General features: G+C 40.1%; 1 protein-coding gene across 1 annotated transcript; it reads right to left on the bottom strand.

Moving 5' to 3' along the window:
• Positions 1-14,606: 14,606 nt before the first annotated feature.
• Positions 14,607-15,904, bottom strand: LOC104682736 (L-lactate dehydrogenase B chain). Its single transcript, XM_030920221.1, has one exon. It carries the CDS (start codon positions 15,855-15,857, stop codon positions 14,853-14,855), a length of 1,005 nt encoding a protein of 334 aa, XP_030776081.1. The 5' UTR covers positions 15,858-15,904; the 3' UTR covers positions 14,607-14,852.
• Positions 15,905-16,754: the final 850 nt, after the last annotated feature.

Raw genomic sequence — 16,754 nt, 5'->3', positions numbered from 1 at the left:
CTTTCTTCGATATCTGGAGTGATGTCATCCTCTCCTGTTTTGAATGGCAAGAACAATATCTCAGGGGGGATGTACACCCCCTGCCATATTGGGAGTAATATTACGCTCTCCCCTCCTTGATATTAGGAACAAAATCCCAGCGTGGGTATACACCTCCTACTCTATGGAAAGTAATACCGTCCTCTCTCTTCGTGGATTTTAGGAACAATATCACAGGATGGGTGTACACAGCCTGTGATATTGAAAGTAATATCATCTTCTCCCCGTCCGGATATTAGGAACAATATCACAGAAGGGTTGTACACTCTCTGCAATATTGGGAGTAACATCGTTTTCGTCTTCCCTGAATATTAGGAGCAATATACCCCAGTGGATGTACACCCACCATTATATTGGGAGTAATGTCATACTCTATCCCCTGGATATTAGGAGCAATATCACAAAGTGGGTGCACACCCACGGCGATATTGGGGGTAATATCATGCTCTCCCTCCCTGGACATTAGGAACAATATCAAGGTGGGTGTACACCCCCTGCAGTACAAAGAATAATATTATCTTCTCTTCCTTTAGCTATTGAGAACAATATCACGTGAGGGGTGTACACCTCCTGCTCTATTGGGAGTAATTTCACTCTCTCTTATTCTGGATAGTAGAAATAATATCACAGGCGGGATGTGCAACCCTTGTCATATTGAGAGTAATATCATCCTCTCCGAACGTGGATATTAGGAACAATATCACAGGGGGTGTGTACAATTCTTCGATATCGGTAGTAGTATCATTCTCTCCCCCTGGATATAAGAAAGAATATGGCAGGCGGAGTGGACACTCCCTGCAGTGTGGGGAGTAATATCCCTCCCTGGATACTACGATCCACGGTGAACACACAGCCTGTTTACGATATGGTGAGTAATATCATCTCCCCCTCTAGAAATTACGAACAATATCAAAGACGGGTGAACACGCTCGGCATTATAGGGAATAATATCATCCTTTCCCCCGTTAGATATTAGGAGCAATATCAAAGGAGTGTTTATAACCCCTGAGATATTGGGAGTAATATAATCCTCTCCCACGTTGGAATTAGGAACAGTATCCCTGGAGGCGTGTACACCCGCTGCGATATTGAAAGTAATATCCTCTGCCCTCTGGATCATGGGAACAATATCGCTGGGGGCTGTACACGTTCTGTGATATTGGGAGTAATATCATCCTCTCCGCCTTGGAATATTAAGGACAAAATCACAGGGGGTGTACACCTTCTGCAATATTGGGAATAACAGTATCCTCTCCCCCACTGCATATTAGGAAAGGTATAACAGAGTGGGTGTACACCTCCTGTGATATGAGGAGTAATATCATCTTCTCCATTTCTGGATATCAGGAACAATATCACATGGGGGTGTACACTTTCTGTGATATTGGGAGTCATATCACCCTCTCGGCCTTTGACTATTAAGAACAACATCACAGGGTGGATGTACACCCCCTGCGATATTGGGAGTAATATCAACCTCTCTCCTCCATGCATATTAGGAACAAAATCCCAGGGTGGGTATACACCTCCTGCTATATGGGGTGTAATATCATCCTCTCCCTTCCAGGATATGAATAACAATATCACAGGGTGGGTGAACACAGCCTGCAATACTGGAGTTATTATCATCCTCTCCCCCTCCAGATACTAGGAACAATATCACAGAAGAGGTGAACACTCCCAGCAATATTAGGAGTAATAATCATACTCTTATTCCGTGACTATTAGGAGCAATATCACCGGGTGGGTGTACATTCACTGCTATGTTGGGAGTCACGTCACACTCTACCCCCTGGATATTAGGATCAATATCACAGGGTGAGTGTACACCTACTGTGATATTAAAACTAATATCATGTTCTCCGTCCCTGGATATTAGGAACAATATCCCAGGTAGGTGTACACCCCCTGAAGTATTAGGAATAATATTATTGTTATTAACCATCAATTATCAATTTTTTTTTTTTTTTAGAGGGAGTCTCACTCTGTCACCCAAGCTGGAGTGCACTGGCCAGATCTCAGCTCACTGCAAGCTCCGTCTCCCGGGTTCACGCCATTCTCCTGCCTCAGCCTCCCGAGTAGCTGGGACTACAGGCGCCCGCCACCTCGCCCGGCTAGTTTTTTGTATTTTTTAGTAGAGACGGGGTTTCACCATGTTAGCCAGGGTGGTCTCGATCTCCTGACCTTGTGATCCGCCCGCCTTGGCCTCCCAAAGTGCTGGGATTACAGGCTTGAGCCACCGCGCCTGGCCAATTATCAATTTTAATAATATCAATGTTAATATTAATTACCAGAGTATTAATTACTAAAAAATAATTGTTTTAATTATACTATTCTGCATGACTTTGATTATTAATATTATTTATCAAAAACAAACAAAGAACTCAAACAAATATACGAGAAAAAAACAAACAACCCCATCAAAAAGTGGGGAAAGGATATGAACAGACATTTCTCAAAAGAAGATATTCATACAGCCAACAGACACATGAAAAAATGCTCATCATCACTGGCCATCAGAGAAATGCAAATCAAAACCACAATGAGATACCATCTCACACCAGTTAGAATGGCAATCATTAAGAAGTCAGGAAACAACAGGTGTTGGAGAGGATGTGGAGAAATAGGAACACTTTTACACTGTTGGTGGGATTGTAAACTAGTTCAACCATTATGGAAAACAGTATGGCAATTCCTCAAGGATCTAGAACTAGATGTACCATATGACCCAGCCATCCCACTACTGGGTATATACCCAAAGGATTACAAATTATTCTACCACAAAGACACATGTACACGTATGTTTATTGCGGCACTATTCACAATAGCAAAGACTTGGAATCAACCCAAATGTCCATCTGTGACAGACTGGATTAAGAAAATGTGGCACATATACACCATGGAATACTATGCAGCCATAAAAAAGGATGAGTTTGCATCCTTTGTAGGGACATGGATGCAGCTGGAAACCATCATTCTTAGCAAACTATCACAAGAACAGAAAACCAAACACCGCATGTTCTCACTCATAGGTGGGAACTGAACAATGAGATCACTTGGACTCGGGAAGGGGAACATCACGCACTGGGGCCTATCATGGGGAGGGGGGAGGGGGGAGGAGGGAGGGCTTGCATTGGGGAGTTATACAAGATATAAATGATGAATTGATGGGTGCTGACGAGTTGATGGGTGCAGCACACCAACATGGCATAAGTATACATATGTAACAAACCTGCACGTTATGCACATGTACCCTAGAACTTAAAGTATAAAAAAAAAAAAAAAAAAAAGTTTAATGGCCATTACTTTTAATGGCAAGAACCACAATTAAATTTATACCAACCTAATATTATAATATCCTTTACATATTGGGCCAAGAACCACAATTAAATTTGTACCAACCTAATATTATAATATCCTTTACATATTGGGCCATTATGTAAAAGTAAGAAATAGCATTGTCACTAAATGCACCTAAGTTTTAGGTGTAATGGGAAGCATGTTTCCACCCTTCCCCTTCACTGTAATGACCTCCTGCCTACACACAAATACACACCCCACACTTTGTCCTAGTCTTCTTGTAACATCACATCATGATATTTTAGGTGTGTAGCAATTCCCACAGCACAAGAAATATGGCTGTACATAAAAATATATGAATAACCATCAAAAAAAATTAATTATTAATCTTAATAGTAATCATTTTATTATGATATTATTTAGTTATTGATTTAATTAACATTAATTACTGATATCATTAATTATTAATAACTATATTGCTATTAATTAACAGTAATCACTAATATTTATAAGCAATATTAATTTTACTATCACTATTAGAATTATTAATATCAAAGCTTACTATTAATTTTTTATATTTATTAACATTAATAATTGATAGTATTCTTCCTGAAACCCGGTGAGGGGGGATGATATTACTCCCAATATCGCAGAAAGTGTACACCCCTCTATGATGTTATTCCTAATAGCCAGGGGGTAGAAGATGACATTACTCAAAACATGGCAGTGGGAGTACATCCCTTCCCCCATCTTCTTCCTAATATCCTGGGTAGGAGAGTATGATATTACTCCCAATATCGCACAGGGCGTAGACCTCCCCTGTGATATTGTCCTAATATCCAAAGGTGGAGAGGATGATCTTTCTCCCAATTTCGCAGGGGGTGTACACCACCCCTGTGATATTGTTCCTAATATCCAGTGGGCGAGAGCATGAGATTATTAGTCTCAATATCGCAGGAGGTGTACACTCCCTAGTGATATTGTTCCTAATATCCAGGGACCGAGAAGATGATATCACTCCCAATATAGTAGGGGGTGTACACCTCTTCTGTGATATTGCTCCTAATTTCCCAAAGGTAGAGTGTGATGTTCCTTCCAATATACTAGTGGGTGTACCCCCAGCCTGTGTTATTTCTCCGAATATTCGGGGAAACATAGGATGATAAAACTCCGAATCTCGCAAAGTGTGTACACCCATTGTGTAATATTTTTCTTAATATGCGAAGGTGGAGAGGAGGATATTAGTTTAAATATCTGTTGCGGGAAGTCAGGGACCCCGAACGGAGGGACTGGCTGAAGCCGTGACAGAAGAACATAAATTGCGAAGATTTCATGGACATTTGTTAGTTCCCCAAATTAATACTTTTATAATTTCTTAAGCCTGTCTTTCCTTTAATCTCTGAACATAAATTGTGAAGATTTCATGGACACTTATCACTTCCCAGTGAATATCCTTGTGATTTCCTATGCCTGTCTTTACTTTAATCTCTTAATCCCGTCATCTTTGTAAGCTGAGGAGGATGAATGTCGCCTCAGGACCCTGTGATTGTATCAACTGCACAAATTGTAGAGCATGTGTGTTTGAACAATATGAAATCTGGGCATCTTAAAAAAAGAACAGCATAACAGCGATGTTCAGGGGACAGGAGAGGTAACTTTGAACTGGCCACCGGTGAGCCGGAGGGAACAGAGCTATATTCCTCCTCCTTCATAAGCAAATAGGAGAAATATCTCTGAATTCTTTTTCTCGGCAAGGACCATCCCTGAGAAAGAGAATGCGCCCTGAAGGTAGGCTTATAGACGGCCCCTTTCTAAGGCGTCCCGTCTTTTATGGTTGAAGCCCAAGGGATGAAATAAGCCCCGGTCTCCTATAGTGCTCCCAGGCTTATCAGGTGGACAAAAATTCCTACCTAATAAATTTTGGTCAGACAGGTTATCTGCTCTCAAACCCTGTTTCCTGATAAGATGTTATCAATGACAATGTGTGCCCAAAACTTCATTAGCAATTTTAATTTCTCCTCATCCGGTGGTCCTGTGATCTCGCCCTGCCTCCATTTGCTTTGTGATATTTTATTACCTTGTGAAGTATGTGATCTCTGTGACCCACTCCCTATTCATGAACTCCCTCCCCTTTTGAAAATTGCTAATAAAAACTTGCTGGTTTTACGGCTGGGGGAACATCACAGATCCTGCCAACAAGTGATGTCTCCCTCGGACACCCAGCTTTAAATTTCTCTCTCTCTTGTGCTCTTTCCCTTTATTTCTCGCCCCAGTCGAGACACTTGGGAAATAGAAAAGGACCCATGTTAAACATGGCGAGCGGGTTCTCCCGATATCTGGCACGCCAACCTGGTCTTTCTTTTTTCCTAAGTGCATGTGGAAACCTCATTCCCTTTGGCAGGTGCGGTGAAACGACATCCGCTTGGTTCACAGATACGAGTGTTCGACTCCCTGATGACTGGTGAGTAGTCTGTGTATGGTCCGGGTTAACTATGGGACACACGGAGTATAAAAATTATACCTATCTCTTCTATATTAGATCTGGTTAAAACAAGGAATGATTTGGGTGCCCATGAAAAATATGGTCACTCTATTCAGGGCGGTGGAAAAATACTGTCCTTGGTTTCCTAAAAAAGGAACCGTATATGTAAAAGTATGGGATCTTGTTGCAGCATTCCAGGACTGGTCTCCACAGGAAACTATGTTCCTGTCACTATTTGGGATGATGGGGCCTTGGTGCGTGCCGTCCCAATACCTCCTCACCCTTCCTCTCACACATGGCCTTTCCTTATCTGATCAGACTCTCGACTTTGGCTTAACGTTACCCCCTTATAATCTTATTTCTTTTCACGAAGGGCGGGTACTTAAGCTCCTGCAGCCCCGACTCACATAGCCCAGGACTATAGATATACTAATTCTTCCCTCTTCAAACCTTTGCAGCATTTGCCTCTAGGTGTCACCTACTGGCTCCAGGACCAAACTACAATTTACCTGTAATTCTACAGGCCTTCCCCCATCCATTTCAGCCCCTCACCCTCCTGTCCTTTTGGTTCCTCAACTGGTCTGCGTTGATATGCGCCGCTCAATCTTATTTTTCTAAAACAATTTATGGATGCTTGTACTCAGTATGGTCCTACTTCTCCTTATGTTAAAATGGTATTACAAACTCTTTGTACAGAGGTCACTTTACTTCCTTTAGACTGGGACCTTTTGGCAGAAGCTGTTCTGACCCCATTTCAGCATTTACAGTTTTGTACTTCGTGGTCAGAAGAGGCCTGTTTGCAGGCTCAACTAAATCCAACTGATGGCATTCTAGTCACTCAAGCTCAGCTCACAGGTTCTGATAGTTTCTCTGATACTCATGCCCAATTGAACTTTGATATTCTTACCACAGAACAAGTAACAAACGTGTGTAAGAGAGCTTGGGATAAATTATGCACCCTAGGCCAAGCTCCTGTTTCTTTTACTACTGTTAAACAAGCTCAATTGCTTTTACTACCTAATATCCTTTTAAACAAAGGAGATAAGACACGAGGCCCTGGGATGGGCTCCTGTGGTTAAAAGGCTGCTTATTGGATTAATGTAATTTCTAAGCAATGGCCCACCTGCACCATATACATTCAAGGGAATAAGTTTTGAGGGCCTAGTAGATACTGAGGCTGAAATTAATATTCCACATAACTCTTATAGTACTCCAGTCAGCATATGATGGAAAACATGGAGTTTATTCCTGGACTCGGTCTTGGTCCAAAGCATGAAGGGATTACTAAACCCCTCCCAGTTACTGTAAAAAAAAAAAAAAAAAAACAGGACTCTTTTAGTGGTGGCCGCTGCCACGCCCCCTGATCCTATCCCTTTACAATAGAAATCTGACACACCTGTCTGCGTTCAGCAGTGGCTGCTTTCTAAAGAAAAACTGGAGGCATTAATTCAATTGGTTTCTGAACAGTTACAACTTGAAAATGTGGAACCCTCTCTTTCCCTCTGGAATTCTCCTGTATTTCTAGTAAAAAAGAAATCAGGCAAGTGGCGGATGGTAACCGATTTAAGGGCCATTAACACTGTAATTAAACCTATAGGGGCCGTCCAACCTGGCATGCCTGCCCCTGCTTTAATACCTAAACATTGGCTTCTCATAGTTACTGATCTTAAAGATTGTTTTTTTCATATTGCTTTACATAAAGAACCCACAATCTGCCAGCTTTATGTTGGACAAGTGCTTTCACCAGTTCAAGCCCGATTTCCCTAGGCCTATATTCTTCATTATATTGATGATATTTTAATTGCTGCCCCCACTGATAATTAATTGACCGTTATCAAATTTTCAGCCGCCATGTTACAGAGACTGGATTACACATTGCCCAGGATAAAATTCAACAGACCACTCCTGTTCAATATTTAGGAATGATGGTCGATAAACAATGCATCCAACCTCAAAAAGTTCAAATTAGGAGAAATTCCTTAAAAACTTTAAATGACTTCCAAAAACTTTTGGGTACCATTAATTATTTAAGACCTACTTTAGGTATTCCAACCTATGCATTGTCTAACTGGTTTTCTACTCTGCAGGGAGATTCTGATCTCCGCAGTGCCAGGACTTTGACCTCTGAGGCTTTACTAGAACTGGAATTCATAGAGGAAAGAATCCAGACCGCCCAGTTATCTAGAGTACAGCCGTTTCAGCCTTTTCAGCTTCTGGTTTTCGCTTCATTACACTCCCCTACTGGACTAGTAGTTCAACATAATGATTTAGGAGAGTGATGTTTTCTGCCTCATTCTGTGTCAAAAACTTTGTCTGTCTATCTGGACCAAATTGCCGTAATAATTGGCCAGGCTCGGTGTAGAATACTTCAGGTTTCTGGATTTGATCCGAATTTAATTATAGTTCCTTTAAATCGGCTTGAAGTTCAGGCTGCCTTTCAGCATTCAGTACTGTGGCAAATTCACTTGGCTGATTTTGTTGGCGTTATTGAGAATCATTATCCAAAAAACAAATTGTTTGATTTTATAAAAATGACATCTTGAGTGGTCCCTCGACTAACCAATGATCAGCCCATTCCTGAGGCTGTCACAGTGTTCACTGATGGCTCCAGTAATGGCAATGCTGGCTATGTAGGTCCTACAGACAAGCTTATTTCTACTTCTTATACTTCTGCTCAAAAGGCACAGTTAATTGGTGTGATTACTGCCTTACAGGATTTCCCCAAACCTTTAAATATTGTCTCTAATTCTACTTAACATGGGAAAGAGGATATGCTTGTGTTTCACCAGGAGATCATCAAACAAAAACCACAGAGAAAAGACGTCTGTGTCAGAGACTGCCCTCAGACGTGGTGAGATCTGTGCCAACTCCTTAGAAGCTGGCACACCAAATCACAATGGGTCTAATTCAATCCTCTCTGGTGGCAATGGAGACTCATCTAACTAATCCCACTTCTAATTACCTTTCTTTTTCTCTTTGCAACCCTAAAAATCTCACCACTTCTATTAGCCTAAAAATAACATCCCTCTGTTTTTCTCTTCCTCCTTCAGCACCCAATCTCGCTTATAATGGGTTTATTTGATGATTCTCTTCCTTATACTTTCTGCCTCATCAGTTTCCTCTCACACTGATTTACCTGCTACGCATAATTATTCTTATTGGGCTTATGTGCCTTTTCCTCCACTTATTCGACCTATCACCTGGATGGATGCTCCTGTTGAAATCTACACTAAATATAGTGTATGGATGCCTGGAGCTACAGATGACCGTTGCCCTGCTCAACCAGGAGAAGAAGGCACTGCATTTAATGTTACCATGGGTTACAAATACCCGCCTCTGTGCCATGGACATGTACCTGGTTGTATTCATTTAGAAACTCAAGTCTGGGCTGCTTATCTTCCAGATAAATCAGCTACAGAGGAACCAGGACATTTGGTCTCTGGCCTCTCCCTTTCTCCTTTAAATCAAATGAAAGAGGGAGTAATGGGAGATACCCCATACTTTAAATATAAACCTGCAGGAAAACCATGCCCTAAAAATTTTGAGGGCCCATCTAAAACTTTAATTTGGGAAGATTGTGTTAACTCACATGCAGTAATATTAAAAAATGACTCATACGGTTTAGTACTAGACTGGGCACCAAAGGGCTGTTTAAAAAACAATTGCTCCTCTGGTGGAAGGGAATGCCTGGAGGCCACTTATTTTATTTCTTATGGGGAGAAGGAGAATCGTCATTCTACTTTGCATAGGAGGTTCAGCTGATTCTTTCCCTTAAAATGGGAAGATAAAGCTATTACCCTCCCCGCCCCCCACCCCAGGCCTCATATGACACTGTCCATTCTGAGCCCGGAACACCCAGAACTTTGGAAATTGGCTATTGCCATGTCTGGACTGTGAGAATGGGAAGGGGAAACTATTCTGTCTGTTGTCCCCACTACTGCTCCAGTCTCTCAGTATCAACGTAGATCCAGACATTCTGCTTCACTTATCTCCAACCTGACTGTTCCCATACAGAGTTGTGTTAAGCCTCCTTACATGCTGCTAGTGGGAAATATCAAAATTTGGATGAACAATCAAACTGTCAAATGCATTAATTGTCATTTATATGCTTGCATTAACTTCCATTTTGACTCCAGAAAAAGTGTAATATTAGTTCGAGCTCGAGAAGGAATCTGGATTCCAGTAACTTTGCCCAGACCTTGGGAATCGTCTCCCTCGATACATTTAATTAATGAAGTGTTACAGCGAATTCTAAAAAGATCTAAGAGATTTCTTTTCACTTTAATCGCTGTGATCAGGGGCCTAATTACAGTCACTGCACTGGCCACCACTGCTGGAATGGTGTTACGTCAGTCTGTTCGAACAGCTCATTTTGTTAATAATTGGCAAGTCAATTCCACCCAAATGTGGAATTCTCAACAAGGCATTGATCAAAAATTGGCTACTCAAATTAATGATTTAAGACAGTCTGTTATTTGGCTTGGAGATCGGGTAGTGAGTCTCGAACATCGCATGCAAATGTAGTGCGACTGGAATACCTCTGATTTCTGTATCACCCCGTATTCCTATAACGAGACTGATCATTCACGGGAAATGGCTATTACGATCCACATCGCAGGGTGGTGAGGCACCCCCTGTGATGCGGGGAGTAATAGCACCCCCCTCGCCCCCCCCGGCTATTACGATCCACATCGCAGAGTGGGTGTACACCTCCTGTGATATGAGGAGTAATATCATCTTCCCCATTTCTGGATATCAGGAACAATATCACATGGGGGTGTACACTTTCTGTGATATTGGGAGTCATATCACCCTCTCGGCCTTTGACTATTAAGAACAATATCACAGGGTGGATGTACACCCCCTGCAATATCAGGAGTAATATCAGCCTCTCTCCTCCATGCATATTAGGAACAATATCCCAAGGTGGGTGTACACCTCCTGCTATATGGGGTGTAATATCATCCTCTCCCTTCCAGGATATGAATAACAATATCACAGGGTGGGTGAACACAGCCTGCAATACTGGAATTATTATCATCTTCTCCCCCTCCAGATACTAGAAACAATATCTCAGAAGAGGTGAACACTCCCAGCAATATTGGGAGTAATAATCATACTCTTATTCCGTGACTATTAGGAGCAATATCACCAGGTGGGTGTACATTCACTGATATGTTGGGAGTCATGTCACAGTCTACCCCCTGGATATTAGGATCAATATCACAGGGTGAGTGTACACCTACTGCGATGTTAAAACCAATATCATGTTCTCCGTCCCTGAATATTAGGAACAATATCCCAGGTAGGTGTACACCCCCTGAAGTATTAGGAATAATGTGATTATTATTAACCATCAATTATCAATTTTAATAATATCAATGTTAATACTAATTACTAGAGTGTTAATTATTAATAAATTATTTTAATTATATGATTCTGCATGACTTTAATTATTATTATTCATCAAAAATATTAATTATTAATCTTAATAGTAATAATCATTTTATTACCATATTATTTTGTTATTATTGATTTAATTAACATTGATTACTGATATCATTAATTTATTAATAATGATATTGCTATTAATTATTAACAGTAATCGCTAATATTTATAAGCAATATTAATTTTACTATCAGAATTAGAATTATTAATATCAAAGATTACTATTAATTTTTATATTTATTAATATTAATAATTGATATTATTCTTCCTGAAACCGGGTCGGGAGGGGATGATATTACTCCCAATATCGCAGAAAGTGTACACCCCTTTATGATGTTATTCCTAATAACCAGGGGGTAGAGGATGACATTACTCAAAATGTCATGGGAGTACATCCCTTCCACCATCTTCTTCCTAATATCTTGGGTAGGAGAGGATGATATTACTTCCAATATCGCAGAGTGTGTAGACCTCCCCTTTGATATTGTCCTAATATCCAAAGGTGGAGGGGATGATCTTCCTCCCAATTTCTCAGGGGATGTACACCACCCCTGTGATATTGTTCCTAATATCCAGTGGGCGAGAGCATGAGATTAGTCTCAATATCGCAGGAGGTGTACACTCCCTAGTGATATTGTTCCTAATATCCGGGGACGGAGAGGATGATATCACTCCCAATATAGTAGGGGCTGTACACCCCTTCTGTGATATTGCTCCTAATTTCCCAAAGGTAGAGTGTGATGTTCCTTCCAATATACTAGTGGGTTTACCCCCAGCCTGTGTTATTTCTCCGAATATTCGGGGAAACATAGGATGATAAAACCCTGAGTCTCGCAAAGTGTGTACACCCATTGTGTAATATTTTTCCTAATATTCGAAGGTGGAGAGGAAGATATTAGTTTCAATATCGCTCTCTGTGTACACACACCCTGTAAAATTGTTCCTAATATCCAGGAGGAAAGGGAATGCTATTAATCGACATTCCACATGGTGGGAGGGTGAGGCACTTCTTGCGATATGGGGAGTATTCGCGCCCCCCTCTCCCCCTCTGGTTGTTATGATCCACATTTCAGGGGGGTGAGGCACCACTCTGTGATATGGGGAGTAATAGCAACCCCCCTCCCTCCCTGGATGGTAGAATCCACATCGCAGGGGGTTAGGCACCCCCTGCGATATGGGGAGTAATAGCACCCCCTTTACCCCCCTGGCTATTAATCCCCATGAGATGGGCAGTTTGCAAATATTTCCTCCCATTCTATGAGATGTCACTTCAATTTGTTGATGGATTTATTTCCTTTGCTGTGCAGAAGATTTTCGTTTTCGTTGCCTGTGCTTGTGGAGTATTACTCAAAAAATGTTTGCCCAGAATAATGTCTTGGGAGAGTTTCCTCAATGCTTTCTTTTCGTAGTTTCATGGTTTGAGGTCTTAGATTTAAGTCTTTAATCCATTTTGATTTGACTTTTTGTATATGATGAGAGATAGGGGTCTAGTTTCATTCTTCTGCATATGGGAATCCAGTTTTCCTAGCGCCATTTATCAAAGACACTGTCCTTTCCCTAATGTAACTTCTTGGCATCTTTGTTGAAAATGAGTTCACCACAGATGTACGGATTTATTTCTGGATTCTCTATTCTGTTCCATTGGTCCATGTGTCTGTTTTTATGTCAGTATCATGCTATTTTGGTTAGCATAACTCTGTAGTACAATTTGAAGTCAGGTAATGTGGTTCCATCAGTTTTGTTCTTTTTGTTCAGGATAGGTTTGGCTATTCTGGGTCTTCTGCAGTTCCGTATCAATTTTAGGACAGTTTTTTCTATCTCTGTGAAGAATGTCATTGGTCTTTTGATAGGGATTGCATTGAATCTGTAGATTGCTTTGGGTAAGATGAACATTTTGATAATATTGATTCTGCCAATCCATGAACATGGAATATCTTTCCATTTTTTGGTGTTATTTTCAATTTGTTGCATCAATGCTTTATAGTTTTCATCGTAGAAATCTTTTACTTATTTTGTTTAGCTAATTCCTAGGTATCTTATTTTATTTGTAGCTATTATAAATGGGATGGGTTTCTTGATTTCTTTTTCAGATTGTTCATTGTTGGCATCTAGAAACACTACTGATATATGTATATTGATTTTGTATCCTGCAACTGTACTGAATTTGTTCATCAATTCTAATAGCATTGGTGGAGTCTTTAGGTTTTACCAGATATTAATATAAGATCATATCATCTGCAAACAATGATAATTTGTCTTCTTCCTCTCCAATTTGGATGCCCTTTGTTTCTTTCTCTTGTCTGCTTGCTCTAGCTACGACTTCCCATACTATGTTGAATAACAGTGATGAAAGTGGTCATTCTTGTCTTTTTCCAGATCTTATAGAAAGGCTTTCAGCTTTTCCCTGTTTAGTATGATACCAGTTGTGGGTCTGTCATATATGGTTTTTACTCTGTTGAGGTATATCCTTCTATACCCAGTTATTTCAGGGTTTTTATCATGCAGGGATGTTGAATTTTATCAAATGCCTTTTCAGCATCGATTGAAATGATTATATAGTTTTTGTTCTTCATTGTGTCTATATGATTTATAACTGATTGATTTGCATGTATTTAACGATCCTTGCATTCTTGGGAAAATCCCAGTTGATCATGATGAATTATTTTTTAATGTGTTGTTGACTACTGGTTGTTAATATTTTGTTGAGGATTTTTGCATCGATATTCATCAGGGATATTGGCCTACAGCTTTCTATTTTAAATGTATTTTTGTCTGGTTTTGGTATCAGGACAATACTGGCCTTGATAAATGAGTTTGGAAGTATTCCTTCCTCTGTTTTTTTGAAATAGTTTGAGTAGAATTCATATTAGTTATTCTCTAAATGTTTGGTAAAATTCAGCAGTGAAGCCATTACGTCCTAGGCTTTTCTTTGCTGGGAGACATTTTATCACAGCTTCTATCTCATTACTTGTTATTGGTCTGTTGAGATTTTGGATTTCTTTATGGTTCAGTCTTGGTAGATTGCATGTGTTTAGGAATTTACCCATTTCTTCTAGGTTCTTTAATTTATTGGCATATAGCTGCTCATAGTAGACTCTAATGATTCTTTGAATTTCTGCAGTATCACTTATAATGTCTCCTTATTCATCTATAATTTTGTGCACTTGGGTCTTCTCTCTTTTTTTCTTAGTGTTGCTAAAGATTTGTTGATTTTGTTTACCTTTTCAAAAAACAACTTTTCATTTCATTAATATTCTGTATTTTTTATTTCAATCTTATTCATTTTGCGGTGATCTTTTTATTTTTTTCTCCCCCCCCCCCTTTTTTTTGCAATTCTTTTTTTTTTTTTTTTTTTTTTTTTTTTTTTTTTTTTTTTAGAAGCACACTACAATAGTTAATTTTATTTGTTCAAGAGCTCATATTGCAAGCATTAAACCAAGCATAGGCTTTGATTCTGTGAGCCCAAATTCACATATTGAAGAAGATCAAAGCAAACTGCGATCCATGTACACGGATGAAAACTAAAGGCTCAGAGTTAATAACATTGTAGTTTTTAAATTTCTATAGCCTAGAGCCCAGTAGTCACAGGTCTTTTAAGTCCTTCTGGATGTCCCACAGGGTATCTGCACTTTTCTTGAGCTGAGCAACTTCATCATCCTTTAGCTTCTGGTTGATAACGCTGGTTAATCCTCGGGCATTGAGGATACACGGAAGGCTCAGGAAGACTTCATTCTCGATGCCATACATCCCCTTTACCATTGTTGACACGGGATGAATCCTGGATAGATTTTTCAACATGGATTCAATAAGATCAGCCACACTTAATCCAATAGCCCAGTTGGTATATCCTTTTAGCTTGATGACTTCATAGGCACTTTCAACCACCATCTTATGCACTTCCTTCCAATTTTCACTATCATTGTCAGTTCCCATTTCTGGATTCAATTCCTGGAGAGAAACACCTGCCACATTCACGCCACTCCACACAGCCACACTTGAGTCGCCATGTTCCCCCAAAATCCACCCATGGCAGCTGCTGGGATGAATGCCAAGTTTTTCAGCCATAAGGTAGCGAAATCTAGCAGAATCCAGATTACATCCACTTCCAATCACGCGGTGTTTGGGTAATCCACTTAGTTTCCAGGTAACATATGTAAGAATGTCCACTGGGTTGGAAACCACAATTATGATGCAATCAGGACTGTACTTGACAATCTGAGGAATAATGAATTTGAAGACATTAACATTTCTCTGCACCAGATTGAGTCGACTCTCCCCTTCTTGCTGACGGACTCCTGCAGTTACCACTACAATCTTAGAATTGGCAGTCACAGAATAATCTTTATCTGCCACAATTTTAGGCGTCTGAAGAAATAAGCTCCCATGCTGCAGATCCATCATTTCTCCTTTAAGCTTATCTTCCAAAACATCCACAAGAGCAAGTTCATCAGCCAGAGACTTTCCCAGAATGCTGATAGCACACGCCATACCAACTTGTCCAACACCCACTACAGTGATCTTATTGTTTGGGACTGTCGTCTCTTCTTCCGCAACTGGTGCAATGAGTTTTTCCTTAAGAGTTGCCATTTTGCACAGGAGAGGGAAGGCGCTGGAGACCTCTGTAACAGCAGCACTGCGGACTGCAATTCTTTTTCCAGCATTGAATCTGATCTTTATTATTTATTTCTTATTTATTTATTTATTTATTTAGAGACAGGGTCTCACTCTGTTGCCCAGGCTGGAGTGCAGTCACACAATTACAGCTCACTGCAGCCTTTGCATCCCAGGCTCAAGCAATCTGCCCACCTCAGCCTCTTGAGTAGCTGGGACTACATGCACATGCCACTATGCCTTGCTTATATATATATATACTGTTTTTTTTTTTTTGTAGAGATGGGGTTTCACCATGTTCCCCATGCTGGTCTTGAACTCCTGAGCTAAAGTGATCTGCCCGCCTCAGTCTCCCAAAGTGCTGGGACCACAGGCCTCTGCCACTGCACTCAGCCTATTTCTTTTCTTCTACTAATTTTGGGTTTGGTTTTCTTTTGCTTTTTAAGTTTTTTAAGATGTATTTTTGGGTTGTTTGAAGTTTTTCCCATTTTTTTTTTGATGTAGGCACTTATTGCTATAAACTTTCCTTTTAGTACTGCTTTTGCTGTATCCATAAGTTTTGGTATGTTTTGTTTCCATTTTCACTTGTTTCAGAAAAATTTTAAATCTTTTTCTTAATTTCTTCATTGACCCTCTGCTCATTCAGGAACATATTGTTTAATTTCCATGTGTTTGTATAGTTTCCAAAATTTCTCTTGCTATTGTTTTCTGGTTTTATCCCACTGTAGTCAATGAAGATATTTGATATAATTTCAATTTTGTTTGAAATTTTCAAAACTTGTTTTGTGGCCTAACATATGGTCTATTCGTGAGAATGATCCATGTGTTAAGGAGAAGAATGTGTATTTTGCAGCTATTGGATGAAATGTCCTG

This window comes from Rhinopithecus roxellana, chromosome 16, assembly GCF_007565055.1.
Source record: "Rhinopithecus roxellana isolate Shanxi Qingling chromosome 16, ASM756505v1, whole genome shotgun sequence".
NCBI lineage: Eukaryota > Metazoa > Chordata > Mammalia > Primates > Cercopithecidae > Rhinopithecus > Rhinopithecus roxellana.
Note: the sequence above shows the minus strand (reverse complement) of the source record. Positions and strands in the feature narration are given on the sequence as shown.

Coding starts and splice junctions, on each gene's coding strand:
- LOC104682736 (XM_030920221.1), bottom strand. CDS start 15,857: ATGGCAACTCTTAAGGAAAAACTCATTGCACCAGTTGCGGAAGAAGAG.